At 47.9% G+C, this 13,728-nt stretch overlaps 1 protein-coding gene across 12 annotated transcripts in view; it reads left to right on the top strand.

The window, feature by feature from the left end:
* The first annotated feature begins 10,197 nt into the window (after positions 1-10,197).
* The window catches only part of BOD1L1 (biorientation of chromosomes in cell division 1 like 1), a 46,902-nt gene continuing 43,371 nt past the window's right edge, over positions 10,198-13,728 (top strand). For 5 of the 12 annotated variants that reach the window (XR_004970984.1, XR_004970989.1, XR_004970985.1 and 2 more), the window contains exon 1: positions 10,198-10,547. Coding sequence is in view for 7 of the 12 variants with exons in the window: in XM_036329024.1 (XP_036184917.1) it covers positions 10,305-10,547 (243 nt within the window). In the remaining 5 variants the exon portion in view is untranslated. The remainder of the gene's footprint in view (positions 10,548-13,728) is intronic. The other 7 variants (XM_036329024.1, XM_036329035.1, XM_036329043.1 and 4 more) reach the window with 3 other exon arrangements.

The following is a 13,728-nucleotide window of genomic DNA, read 5'->3' as shown; positions in this document are numbered from 1 at the left end:
GTGACCCACTCATTAAGCCCTTCCTTTTGGCTTTTTGCCCTTCTCCACTCTCTTGGCTTCTTCCTAGGATCGCCTCCTGGACAATCTGAGTCCATTCCGGAGACAGAAACCACACAGTAATTTAAACCCAAAAAAAAAAAAAAAGACTAATGCAAAGCATCGTTAACTCTGATAAAGAGTAACTGTAAGATACAAGGAAACTATCAGGCACCCTATGGCTTAGGGTGAGTACCCACGCAAGGACAAAGTTGGGACGGATCCAGATCTCTGAGATGTGCTTCTGCCCACGGACTAGCAGAGAAGTCTGCTGCTCTGGCCTGCTGGGAGCTAGTCCGCAGGTCTCGAAAATGCAAGAGGCCACCCTCCAGAGTGCATGTGAGAGTAGACCATCAGCACCGTGTCCCTCTAGCGCCCTCTACCGAGAAAACTGAATATTGTGCTCACATTGAAGGAGAAATACTTTAAGGAATTCCTTTATCACAGAGCAGAGAGGCAATGCATTGGTAACAAATACTCCTCCCATATAAAATACTTGTCCCCAAATCCTGGCCTCAGGATCTGCTTTTGAAGAACCCAAATCAAGAGAATGTCTATTAGTATAAGATCTGATTTCCGTCTTGGCTCTGTGCAACCTTAAGAAAGGCCATATTTCTCATCTATAAAATAGAGGTAGTAATAAACAATATCCACCTCTCAAGGTGTTAAGAGAATGAAAAAAATAGACCATTTGCAATGCATCTGGTACAAAATAAGTGTCCAAAAATGCCATCATCTGCCTTCCTCCTTTTCAAACCAAATTTCAGCTTCAAGGTTCTTTTTCAGTGTCAAGGGGTTCTGAGCTGCTCAGCACAAGACATTTTGTTCTTCAATGTGGCTTAGGATAGCTTTGGTGGGGAAGAGGTCAGAAGAATACTTTCCCCTGGAAAGGGACTGTGTGAAGAATTAGAAGGATAAAGATAAAGAAGTGTTTCTCTGCAGAGGAAGGTTCAAGGATAATTTTTCCAGCAATATGATACACCAAATTCTATTGGCACTTAAATAAATGAGCTTTAGCCCAGCTGTCATGGCTTAGTGGTTGAGTGTCGACCTGTGAACCAGGAGGTCACGGTTCTATTCCCAGTCAGGGCACATGCCCGGTTGCAGGCTCAAGCCCCAGTGTGGAGTGTGCAGGAAGCAGACTATCAATGATTCTCTCTCATCATTAATGTTTCTATCTCTCACTCTCTCTTCCTCTCTGAAGTCAATAAAAATATATTATAAAAAAATAAGTGAGCTTTAAAGGGGTGTAATAATAGCTATTATTGAGATCTCACTATGTGCCAGAAATTTATAGTCAAAATCTTGTTTAATTCTCACAAGTCTTTAACAAAAAATGCCATTTTTAATCACAGTTTTGGAAATAATAAAACAGAGGTTCAGAAAGATGAAGCAATTTGCCTAAAGTCAGAGCCAGGATTTGAACCTGAGTCTACTTGACTATTATGGTGGACAGAACCCTGATTCAGAGCAAAGAGTCAGGAGATTATGCTTTGTGCTTAATCTCTAAATCCCTGTGTAATCCAGGAGGTAGTATTTCCTTTCCCAAGGGAATGCTTCCCTCCCCTGTGAAATCAGGGAGTTGAGTTAGAACCATGGTTCTCATGGGGACGGAATCACCCCCAAGGATATTTTGGAAATTTGTGGGAATGATTGGCATGGTGATACAAAGGACACTCACTGGCTTTTCATGGTTGAGGTCCAAGAACAGTGGACACCCTCTGGGATGCTTGGGGTTGTCTTGTCCAATGAACAATGTGCTTCATGCCACATATATCCCACAGAACATTCCTGTAGTTGAAACACCTGTCTGACCCTAGACCCCAAATCCATTCTACACACCAAAATACATAGATCATCCTTACCCAGTTTAATATACAATGAATTTTCCAGAGCCAATTGAGGGAAAATTGTTATTAGAAATCTGTCATCTTTTGGAAAATTATATCACCAACAACAATGCAACTCATGATAGAAGTTAGCAGGCCATCACACCTCCCTCTCCACTCTGCATGTGAACTGACCAAATGTGTAGTTACAAGTGTCTGTGTATTTCATTGTGTCTTCTAATATAGTAGCCCCCAAACATTTGAAGAACACATTACCTTACTATACGAAGTTACTTTCTTTTAATTTTTCCATTGTATAATAGTTAGGATTCCATATGGATTAAAAAGAAAATACTTGTGTAGACAGGTTGTATTATCTGTGAACTCCAAGATATTGAAAGAGACATTGGAAAGACTTGTTTTCAAAGGGATGCTGAGCACAGGGACAGAGGTTCTGTCCTCACTGTTTCCTAAAAGATGACAGCCCCAGTCCAAAGCCAAGAACCAAGACGCACAATATGCAGATATGTTCACCTACTCAACGTGGCTCCTTAGTACTGACTCTAAGCCAGGAACTGCTGTGGGTGCCGGGTGCACCAGAGATGGAGGAGACCTGAGCGCCTGGCTTCGTGGAGCTTCCACTGGGAAAACAAAGTCCCGGGTCTACTGATGTTAAATATTCACCTAACCTTTAGCCCAGTAAATCCACTACTGGGTACAGACTCAAGAGAATAAAGGGCTAAGTCCATATATCCACCCAAAGGCATTACAAGGATGTAGATAGCAGCTTTATTCAGAGTAAACAAAAGCTTCTAACAATCCAAAAGTCTGCATGTGAGGTATCCCTGGGAGGCAGGCACTGAGTAAAAGGGGAAAGTGTGTGGCTGGGAATACAAGGGAATCACACCTGTGCCAGGGCTCCCAGCCGCGTGGAGCACTGGTAGAGAGGGCGCGCCATCTTGTGGCGGAGATGGTGCAAGTCAGGCTGGTTCCTGGGCTTCTGACATCAGGGAGAGACGTGAGGCTGCACAGAACTAGCACCTTACAAGTGACTCCAGGGCAGGAGCCCTCTGAGTGTCTGTGGATATCTAGCAAATGATATAATTTCAATTAAAGCCGTCGTTTATTGAAAGTTTACAATGCACTGAGTCCTAAGCAAAGCCTTTCAATGCAACGCGCACACACACAAAGCTGCCAATATTCTCCTCATTACAGTGATGAAGAATTGGGCCTACAGTCATGGATAATTCACTATCCTGAGTCACAGAGCAAGTAGAGATGGAGGTGGGGTCGACCCTAGGGGGGAATCCTAGCGATCCTCATTTGTAACTATGAAGGGGCGGCGGGGGGGGGGGGGGGGGCGGCGGGGGGTGCGAGGGTCTGTCTGACTACAGAACAGACACAGGGGGAAACACAGGCAGGGAACTGAATGCCAGCCAAAAACCTGCCCTGGCAACCATGCCCCTTTCTCTCCAGGTCCCCAACTTGTTCTGTAACTAGGCAGAAAAAGGGGTGAACCATAGAGGCACTTGCAGTATGTACTGCTCAGTGTTTAAAACCGGCTCCGTGGGGAAAAGAAAGCCCTGATTTGTGGCACTGGCCAATGTCTGTGGTGGAAATGCTCCCACTGTGGCCAGTTTCAGCTACCAACTTGGCATCAACTAATTCACAAATTTCCTGATACTTTAACCTCAGTGTATACTTGTGGAATCGATTCTGTTCTAAGAAAATAATGCTTGTTAGTTAGAAGTGGGGCCTTCCCCCATCCCCCAGTCCCAGATCATCCTGAGTGCTTAGAATCGCTGGAGAACCTCCTGCAGGTTTTTCCTCACAAGGGTAATTGACTGCAGCTCGGCAGGCCCACACAGTCTGGCTGTGTGATTGCAATTACGGCTCCGGGCTCTAAGGTCTAAGGACTGAAGATTCGTCGGGTAGGTGACATCCCGGACCAGAAGCTTTGATGTCATGGCTGTTGACAAACTGGAGAAAAGCTCCATCCTGGTGAAGATTGGGTTCAATTAGTTAAAGAACGAATTCAAACTCTTACAAATCAAAAAGCAGAGTGAGAGTGTGGATGAGCCACACACACAGGGGTGGGCAAAAGTAAGTTTATGGTTGTGAGTGACACTCCTCGAAGTAAAGCTATGGCAATAATCATACCCTGCATGTCTTTTCCCATAGGAACAAATGCAAACCTACTCTGGGCCACCTGCAGATATCTTGATGGCGGGTCCAATGAATCACAGAATAACCGTCTTTAACCAGCAATAGAGCATAAAACGAATAATAATGGAATTGCAATAAAAGAGGAATGTGATAACTGGGACCTATGCCCTCCCCTGGGGTCCGATTTCCTTTGCTGCTGCTGCTGCTTCGAACACTGGGTTGAGTTTGGTTTTCCTGGGGGCAAGTTCAGTGGGGTGTTTAAATGCATAGGCTTTGGGTGGAAATCTATGGAACTGATCAAGTTACTTAACATTTCTAAGCCTCAGTTTCCTTGTCGGTGGACTGGTGACACTAACAATGCTGTCACAGCAGTTGCTGAGATGAATTGAGCATGCACTTGTATCCACTCTTTAATTCAAGCTTGTTGGCAGGGAAAAGACTTCAAAAATACTAACCCAAAGGTGTTCTTTAGGGAGGAAAATCAATGTGACTTAATAAGCACTACTCAGCTAGAGTTTTACAAGAGGAATGCCTGGTTTAAAGGTTATTAGGATAACTTCAGGTTTAGAGGGCATTCATGGCACCTGTGCTATCTGGTTAAGGGTTTCGGGGCACATTAATGAACTGTAGTCAGCACAGTGGAGTCAGTCTGCCTTCCCAGAAGGATTCTCAATTGCATTAAAGTCCATCAGGTATGCCAGATCCCACCCAAATGGGCTGAAAATCACATCAGCCCCCAGAGTTCTGCGCCAGATGAGGTTTGGAATGATTTCCTTTCACAGTAACCACCACACCGGGTTACTGTGAGGGTTCGGTGAAACGGTAACAGCAGCAAAATGTACCGTGTGTTTATCCTGAGCCAGAGTCAGTGGTGAGCACTTCACGTCCATGATGAAACCATATCATCCACCAGGTTAAATTTCTCTAGGGGCACATCCTCTGTCCTTGCTGTCTAAGACCTACTTGATCCAATTCCATCTGATTCTGCTCTCCCCCTTGTCCAGTATTCTTCATCTGCAATAACCTGATACCTGCTCCTCAAACACATTGAGCCGACTTCTGCCCCAGGACCTTAGCACTTGCTGTTCTCCCTGCCAGGGCAGCTCCTCCTCTTTTCCCATGGCTGGCTTCACCGGGACATTCAGATCTGAGAAAGAGCTCCCCTAACATCCAAGTTGCTACCCAGTCGCCCTCCGTCATATCACCCTACTTAACCTTCTGCAGAGCACATATCGCTGCCTTATACGTTATTCGTGCATTTGTTTGTTGGCCACTGGCTCCACTAGAATGGAGGCACCGGAAGGACAAGGGCTAGCCTGCCTTGCTCACCTGCTCTCTCTCCCACTTGTTGTGGGTGCATATGAGGAGCCTAAAACATATTCGTGGAATGAATAAATGATCTCAATCAATCCTTCCCCAAACCCTATCTGGTAGATCTCTTATTCTTTCTATTTCACAAATGAGAAAACAAGGTGCAGATGGGTGGGGCAATTTGCCCACGGAGTCGTCAAGCTGGAAAACAGCAAAGCTGAAATGCAGACCGCGCTGTGGCTCCACCTCCCCCTTTATGCATTACACATCTAATCTAGGAAATGGAAATAAATCTGCCTTTGCTTTACACTTAAGTTTAAATTAGTTCCTCTGACATTCATTAGTCAAAGGGCTATCTGCTGCTCTATGTAAATCAAAATGAAGAAAAATGCCCACTTCAGGAGTGAATATGCCTCTAATTGTATGCATCTATCTCTTCTATGACTAGCCTTGAATATTAAGCTACTTAACAACTTGCTCATGCCTTCCTTTCCCTCTGCCCATCCGGCATCCGTCATCTCTTTCAAAGGCAGGGTGAAGGCCGCCTTCCTGCGTAGTGCCTCAGTGACTAACTCAGCCCACCCCAGTGCCCTTCCACACACGGACATTCATTTTCTACGTGACCCAGCCACTCTTATTTTATCTTCTATGTAGTATGTGTGCTTAGCAAGCATGTTTTTTCTTTCCAAGTAGCATGGTGTCTCCCTGAGACGGGGGCCCAAGCCCACTGGGCTTCCCTTCCTAGGCACACCCGCCTAGGACAAGCACGATGGCACAGGCACCTGCACAGCTGCCTAATAGCAGGAAATGCGACTACAGAAATAAAAGTGCATTTTCTTCTCTCTTCACTCCTTGTTGCAAGTCCTGAATTTGAAAACAACACAAATGCTCTTTACTGCAAAACTCACTTTTTAACCACCACTGTAAGTTGATCAATATCAGACAAAGATCAACTTTGATCTTAACTGAGCCTACTGTCTTTTTGTATCTATGATAACAAGTCTTTACAATGTCAGGTAACTGTAACTTCTCTTTTTCCATACCAATGCCTTAGGGCACCAGGGTGGAGACCACAAAGTCCCTCAGTGTTGACTATTGACTATCCTGTACCCACCTATGTAAAAGAAGCATGAGTCTATCATTCTTCTTTTTCCCCATCCCCAGAGGTTTCCCTGCTTTGCTTTCTCCCACCTCCCTAATCTATCACCAATGGGTTCCATGGAACCTACTTACATCTCCTGCTTTGATGGTAATTTATAAAAATAGGTAAAAACCCGCCATTCTCCAGAGCATTATCTCAATACATTGAGATTCTGCTTCTCGGTAATTGTCGACAGTTGAGTTCAAATAAACTCACAAAAATTCTTTTTTTAAAAAAAATATATTTTGACTGATTTTACAGAGGAAAGGAGAGGGAGAGATGGAAACATCAATGATGAGAGAGAATCTTCGATCAGCGGCTCCTGCACACCCAACACTGGGGATCTAGCCAGCAGCCCAGGCATGTGCCCTAATGGGGAATGGAACCATGACCTCCTGGTTCATAGATCAAGGCTCAACCACTGAACCACGCTGGCTTGACCAAAAAGTCTTTACTGGTTTGAATGTTTCTTACATTAACACCGGACACCAGGCATCAGAACATGTAAGGAATTGAAACTGTCCGGAAGACACCTGATCACACACCTACTGGATTCCGTCCGCATTCCAAGCCCACCAGCTCAGCCCCCAAACCCACTGATGACAAAGTTTCCTGCCAGTAACTGCATATAAGAATGAAACTTCAGCTCCTGGGTGCTGCCATCATCAACACAATGTCCCCTTGGCTGGGGTGTGTGTGGCTCTTCCCTTTGGGTATCCCATCCCTCTTCCTCTTTCCCAAAATAAAATCAATGTTCTCTTTTTTAAAAATTCTTTACTGTTGAAAGTATTACATATGTCCCCTTTTTCCCTCATTGACCTCTCCCAGCCCGCCCCCGCCCCCAACCCAGGCCTTTACCCCCCTATCGTCTATGTCCATTGGTTATGCTTATATGCATACAAGTTCTTTGGTTGATCTCTTACCCTCCCCACCCCACCCCCAAAAAAATCAATTTTCTTTAATTACCATCTGAAATGGCTATTTAGCCTGCCAGCAAGCACCATCCACCATGTTCACCTTTTATCATACTACGCACTTATAACATATACATTTAGCGACATGTTATATTGCTAAATATATCGTTGGTAATTAGGTAAAGAGGAAAATATGTCATATTCCCATCTTGTTTTCATAACTAATTTTGAAAATGGATAGAATAATGATATCTCCCACCATTTTAATCTTGCTTTTACTAATAAATCTTTTAAGATTCATTTCATGACTCTCACTGCAGCCTTCATTATACTCCTCAAAATGCATGACACTTTATGGGAATTGATGCAATTAAGCCAAACTGTTTCTGAGGGAAAGTAAATGCAATTTGGCTAGTTTGATGTTAATTAGGTTATAAGACAAGCATTTTTCATACTTGACAGTTTCACCTTGAATGAGCTGTATCATTAGCTGCAAAGTTTGGGCAAAAACAAAATTGAACCACCTAACAACAACACCAAAAGGCATTTTATCCAAAAACTTCATGAAAATGAAAAATGTTTACATTTTCCCCAAAGTTTGAATATATCAGGTAAACATGGTACATCTCATGATGGAGTGCGGGGAGGTCAACTTCAAAGTCATTTGATGCCTTGGTAAAACCTATTTGGTACATTTCCCCAAAACTGAAAGATTAAGAAAGAGAAAAAAGCACAAGGTAAACAAACCCTTTGACAAGTGAGGTGGTTTTCAATTCTTTGCTTTCAACAAAATTGGAGGTCCTAATTGAATAGTCGGCTCACAGATCATCAAATCTAATTTTTTGATATGAAGAATTGACATTGCTACAATCAAACTCTGTCCACAGGTACAGTACTTGTTTATATGAGCAGGGTTTCTGACAGCATACGGCTATAAAAACTAGAATTAGGATTAAATGGATGTGCAACTCTTCCTGTTCTGGCAATGACATCACCCACAGAAGAATGAATTTTATAAAGCTACTAGAGGCCCAGTGCATTAATTCATGCACAGGTGGGGACCCTCTGGGTGGCCTGCAGGGATCGGGCCAAAACCCACAGTCCAATGAAACCTGCAGTCCAATGCCGCCTGCAGCTCCTACCTGCTGCTCCTGCTCATCCTGGGCCCCACTGTGCCTGCTGAGGGTTCACGCCCAATTAGTCCTGATCGGGAGAGGTTTGCGCTGCCACAGCAGTGCTCACCAGCTGTGAGCCCTGTGTCTGGCGCCCGCCTGAAGGGAGTGGCCTGTGGGATCAGGCTGAAACCAGCCCTCTGACAACCCTCAAGGGGTCCCGGATTGCAAGAGGGCGCAGGCCAGGCCGAGGGACCCCACCGATGCATGATAGGTCTGGGAAGGGACTAAGAGAGGGCTCCAGGGCATGTCCAACCCATCTTGCTCAGTCCTGATTGGCTGGACCACAGCAGCAAGCTAACCTATTGGTCGGAGCATCTGCCCCCTGGTGGTCACTGCACGTCATAGCGACTGGTTGACCAGTCGACTGCCTGCCTGGCCCCTGGTGGTCAGTATATGTCATAGCGCCATTGAGGGGCCTTAGCATATAATTAGCATATTACGCTTTGATTGGTTGAACAGTCGACCAGTCACCAGAGGACCAGACATTTAGCATATTAGGCTTTCATTATATAGGATGCTATCCACTTCACCAAGATGCATTTTCTTTTTCAATACGTTTTTATTGACTTCAGAGAGGAAGGGAGGGAGAAAGCAATAGAAACATAAATGATGAGAAGGAATCACTGATCAGCTGCCTCCGGCATGCCCCCCACTGGGGATTCAACTTGGAACCGGCATGTGCCCTGATCGGGAATCAAAGCACGACCTCCTGATTCAAAGGTCGACACTCAACCACTGAGCCACACCAGCTGGGCAAGATGTATTTTCCAACACATTTCACATTCTACTCAATAGCTATGAAAATCGGCAATCTTTGTTTTGCTTTGATTGTGTGCTAATATCTTAAGGATAATAGTCCAGAATCACGCGATTGGCTTTCTCTGTAACCTTCAGCAACTTAGCTCATAGCTCTGGGCCTGTTTCCCGCTTTGCGAATTGAGGGTAGTGGTGGGACCCAGTGTAGCATTGCTACAAAGATTGAGTGAGATGATGCAGGTCAAAGCTCTTGACGCCAACCTGGTACACAGTGCATGCTATGCAAGCGTGACCAGCTATGATCAGAGGAATCAAAAGCAAAACCCTTAAAACTAACAGCCTGTGGGTTCATCTTCACCGGCAGGGAACCGGTGCTGCAGGGATCGGGTCCACCTGGCCGGCACCCTGGGAGTAACAAGGGGTGGGCCCGAGGACAAGGAGGATGGGGTGGGGACCGGACAGGAGGCCCCTGGAGCTACCTGCGTGCAGGAAAACTGGGCTGGATCCTGAAAACGAGGGTTTGGGGAGAGGTCAGAACAAGCAGTTCCACGTGCGGTTCGCATTATAAAGGTCTCTGGATCTCGACGGCTCCGCGAAGCAGGAGCCAATGCGTCAGGCCCTAGCGCCACCGATAGCACCAGGCCAGCGTCTCCGCCGCCCCGGGAGGCGCGCAGATCGAACGCCAGCCATCGAGGACCCAGCTCGCGCCGCCGCTCCGGACTCAGTGCGCCTGCGCGGGCGGCGGCCGGAAATGGCCCTGCGCGGCTTCCGTCGCCGCCCCTTCGTCGCGTTTGTCGCCGCCTTTTCCTCCCTTCCCCCAGTTCCCTTTCACTTCCGGGGTTGCTGTGGATCCGCTGGTCCCGTAACAACATCCTGTGGGCCTCCCTCAGGCAGCGGGACCGGTGCAGCCGCCGCCTCCCAGGAGCGCCGCTCGCCCGCCCGCCCTCCCGGCCCGCACCCTCCCGGCCCAGCCGCCATGGCCACCAACCCGCAGCCGCAGCCGCCGCCGCCCGCGCCGCCCCCTCCCCCGCCGCAGCCGCAGCCGCAGCCGCCGCCGCCGCCTCCCGGCCCTGGGACTGGCCCGGGCGCGGGCGGGCCGGGCGGCGCGGGCGCCGGCGCGGGAGATCCTCAGCTCGTGGCCATGATCGTGAACCACCTGAAGAGCCAGGGCCTCTTCGACCAGTTCCGCAGGGACTGCCTGGCCGACGTGGACACGAAGGTTCGGGGCGCGCGCGTGCATGGGTGTGCGGGGCAAGGAAGGGGAGGGTCCCTGGGCCGCCTTCTCGGCGGTCTCCGCGTGCGTGGACCGGCCGCGCCTCTGCCTCCCGAGCGGGGCCCGTCCGCGCGCCGCTTCCCCGGTTCCCGGGCAGCCGCTCCCTCCGCGCGCCCATTCATTCGCCCGCCGGCTCCTCGGTTCTGCCGGACGGGGGCTGAGCACCTACTACGCGGCTTGGGCGCCAGGGATATTCCCGCGAGCAAGACTCCCTGTTCTTGTGGGGACACGTTTGGAAACGCTAAGCAGCGCTTTCATCCCCGGTGAATTGTTTTTTTCTTGGTTTACTTAGTATCCATGCTCCTCGCTTGGAGAATTCTGGGCGGAAAGGGCCGTGTCTTTGTCCTTTGGAGAAGTTGAGTGATACGTGAATCAAATTGTGTGTCGGGTGCATTGCTGGATGGGGGAGCGGGCGGTGTGTGCAAAGGTGCAAAGGTAGAGCTGGACAGCGAAAAGGTGGTCGGGGAGATGGGAACTTGAGTGTCTCCCAGTGGCTGTCTGATCTGGGTAACTTAGGACAAGTCACTTCCCCACAGCGAGGAGTTTAGGGGCGGAGGGGAGACCCGAGCCATCCAGTGGGAAAGGATGGAGGAGGAAGGACAGGAAAGAAGAGTTCAGGAGAGAGACGAGGAGAGGGGAAAGGTCTGCAAAGCGCTTCCCTGGACCAGAGGAGTCGGGGGCTGCCCAGGGGGCGGGGCTTAGCACCAAATGTCAGCGGGAAAGGGGTGTTAGCGGGGCCTGGTTCTGCAAAGGAAGAGCCAGGTAAGCTCACCCGGTTCTGCAGAGGCAGAGCCGAGGACACCGGGAAGGAGCAGTCTTGGTGAGAGGAACGGAGTACTGGAAGCCTCTGTTGGGAACAGCTGGAAAGCTGTTGCTTTTTTCTTTTTTTGGTTTGGTTTGGTTGGTACAAGACAGAGCATAGAGTGTGGTCTTGTGTTTGAGTTGGGCGGAGGGTGGCTGGTTTTGGCTTAGATCTGGTTGGGTCCATTGGGTGGTTTTGATGGGGTGGGGGGTTTCTCATAGCATGCTCCGATGTTCTGAGAAGCCCCGTTTCTCTGAGAAGGGGGTGTTTGCCCTGCCCAGCCGTTAATTCTGCCCTGCAACTTTGAGGTGAACTGCACGTTCTGCTGTGTCCCCTGGGAAAACCTTGGTGAAAATCTAGGCACGTCTTTTCTTACAAGGACCCTGGTCCACTGCGTAGACCAGAGTGCACGGTGCCTTTTCAGGCATTGGACATTTTCACCACAGAGAATTCAATTGACTTGGGATGTTTATCTCTGCAGGGAGTATGTCGTTTTCTCGCTTTGTTTTAGGGAATATGCACAGCCACCTTTTTAAAAATAATGCCTGTTATCCTCCCCCCCCCCCCCTTTTTTAAATGGGATATTAGATAAGCATGGTCAGGTAAACGTTACCCGGATAAAGCCAGTTATTTGTGTCCGAGATTTCAATTTGCAGTTCCCAGAAACCGACAGATCTGCGTTGTTGGGTATGGAAATTTAAAATATACTGATGGGTACTGTGTATAAGGCTCAGCTTTTTCTTCACTCCACCCCCACTAAACGTTACTGCTCGGTGTCTGTGATATTGCTACAGGTCCTCTCAAAGTGAAGCCTTAATACCTGTCTTGGGGGGAAGGAGGGAAACACAGTTTCTTAGACAAGGTCCTAATGAAAGCTAGGACCTTCTCCCAAGAAAAATGCACATGTACATGTTAAAGCGCTGTTTTTTACCATTCAAGAATGGTTGACAGTTGGCAATTTCATGTGGCTCAACCTAATATGTAATTTCCAGGAGTGTTCAGGGACCACTGAATAAGGTCCCTGTTTTGATGTTTGATGCTAGAAAAGAGTGGAACTGAAATGATGCCCCCTCCCGACAGTCTTGTAGTCTCCTCTGTCTCTCAAAAAGAGTAAGTTTGAACATACAAAAGCCAAAGTTTTCTTTTATATGAGCTTAATCTTCCTGTGAATTTGGCAGGTAGGCCAAAGCAGAAATAAGATGCCCTATTCATGCAAAGGAGCATCATTTTAATGGGATCCTGAGGTCTCTGTCATCTCTAAGCAACACCTTAGAGTTTAGAGCAGGGGTGGGCAAACTTTTTGACTCGAGGGCCACAATGGGTTCTTAAACTGGACCGGAGGGCCGGAACAAAAGCATGGATGGAGTGTTTGTGTGAACTAATATAAATTCAAAGTAAACATCATTACATAAAAGGGTACGGTCTTTTTTTTTTTAGTTTTATTCATTTCAAACGGGCCGGATCCGGCCCGCGGGCCGTAGTTTGCCCATGGCTGGTTTAGACCACTTGGGGGATGGTGCTTTTGCTAATTGAACCCTGAAGACTGGCTTTGCCAAGCTCGGACCTGTAGTATATAGCATGCAGGGTGTCCGTCACATGCATAGTTAAGGATCAAGACATTTGACACCTGCCAGGTGCTCTCCAAGAGCAACACTACCATCCGGCCCATTGTGTTCAAAGCAAGATGAGAAGTTCCAAAGTCTGATGCCACTCCAGGGGACCCTAGAACCCCTCAAACTGTACTTGGGTCACAGATGGTCCAGCCAAGAGAGAGATCTGAGAATGAGACCACATCAGCCCTCTCACCCAAAGAATTGTGACCTTGGGCAGCCCTGGACCAGCCAGTGCTGAGGCTCCTCTGCTGCAGACTCCCAGTCCAGCTCCCTGGAGTAAGCTAGGGGGTCACAAAGCCAGTCTGACCCCTTTGCATTGATTGGCAACTGGAGAATGTGAGGAGGGAAGGTCTGAGTGTCCATCATTCTGCCCCAGGCAGGGAGCTCTCGTCAAACAAGTAATTATGGCACCTCTCTCCCCAGTAAAGGTAATAAAGGCCAGTTTTTAGATACTTCCTGGGGTGTAAATGACTCCTGGTCACTGTGATTATTGTCTGCTTTTTCTTAGATTTGAAAGGAGTACCAAAGACAAAAAAATAGAAAGGTGCTCACCCTACAGATATTCATGGTGTACCAGGCACTGTTTTAGATGCCAGAGATGTATCAGTGAACAAAACGTCCCTGCTCTTACAGAGCTTACGCCCCGCAGAAAAAAACAGATGTCATGGGGCCTATGGAAGCAATAAAGGAGGGTGAGGCTGGAAGGACCGAT

This window comes from Myotis myotis, unplaced genomic scaffold (genome assembly GCF_014108235.1).
Source record: "Myotis myotis isolate mMyoMyo1 unplaced genomic scaffold, mMyoMyo1.p scaffold_m19_p_1, whole genome shotgun sequence".
Lineage (NCBI taxonomy): Eukaryota > Metazoa > Chordata > Mammalia > Chiroptera > Vespertilionidae > Myotis > Myotis myotis.
Note: the sequence above shows the minus strand (reverse complement) of the source record. Positions and strands in the feature narration are given on the sequence as shown.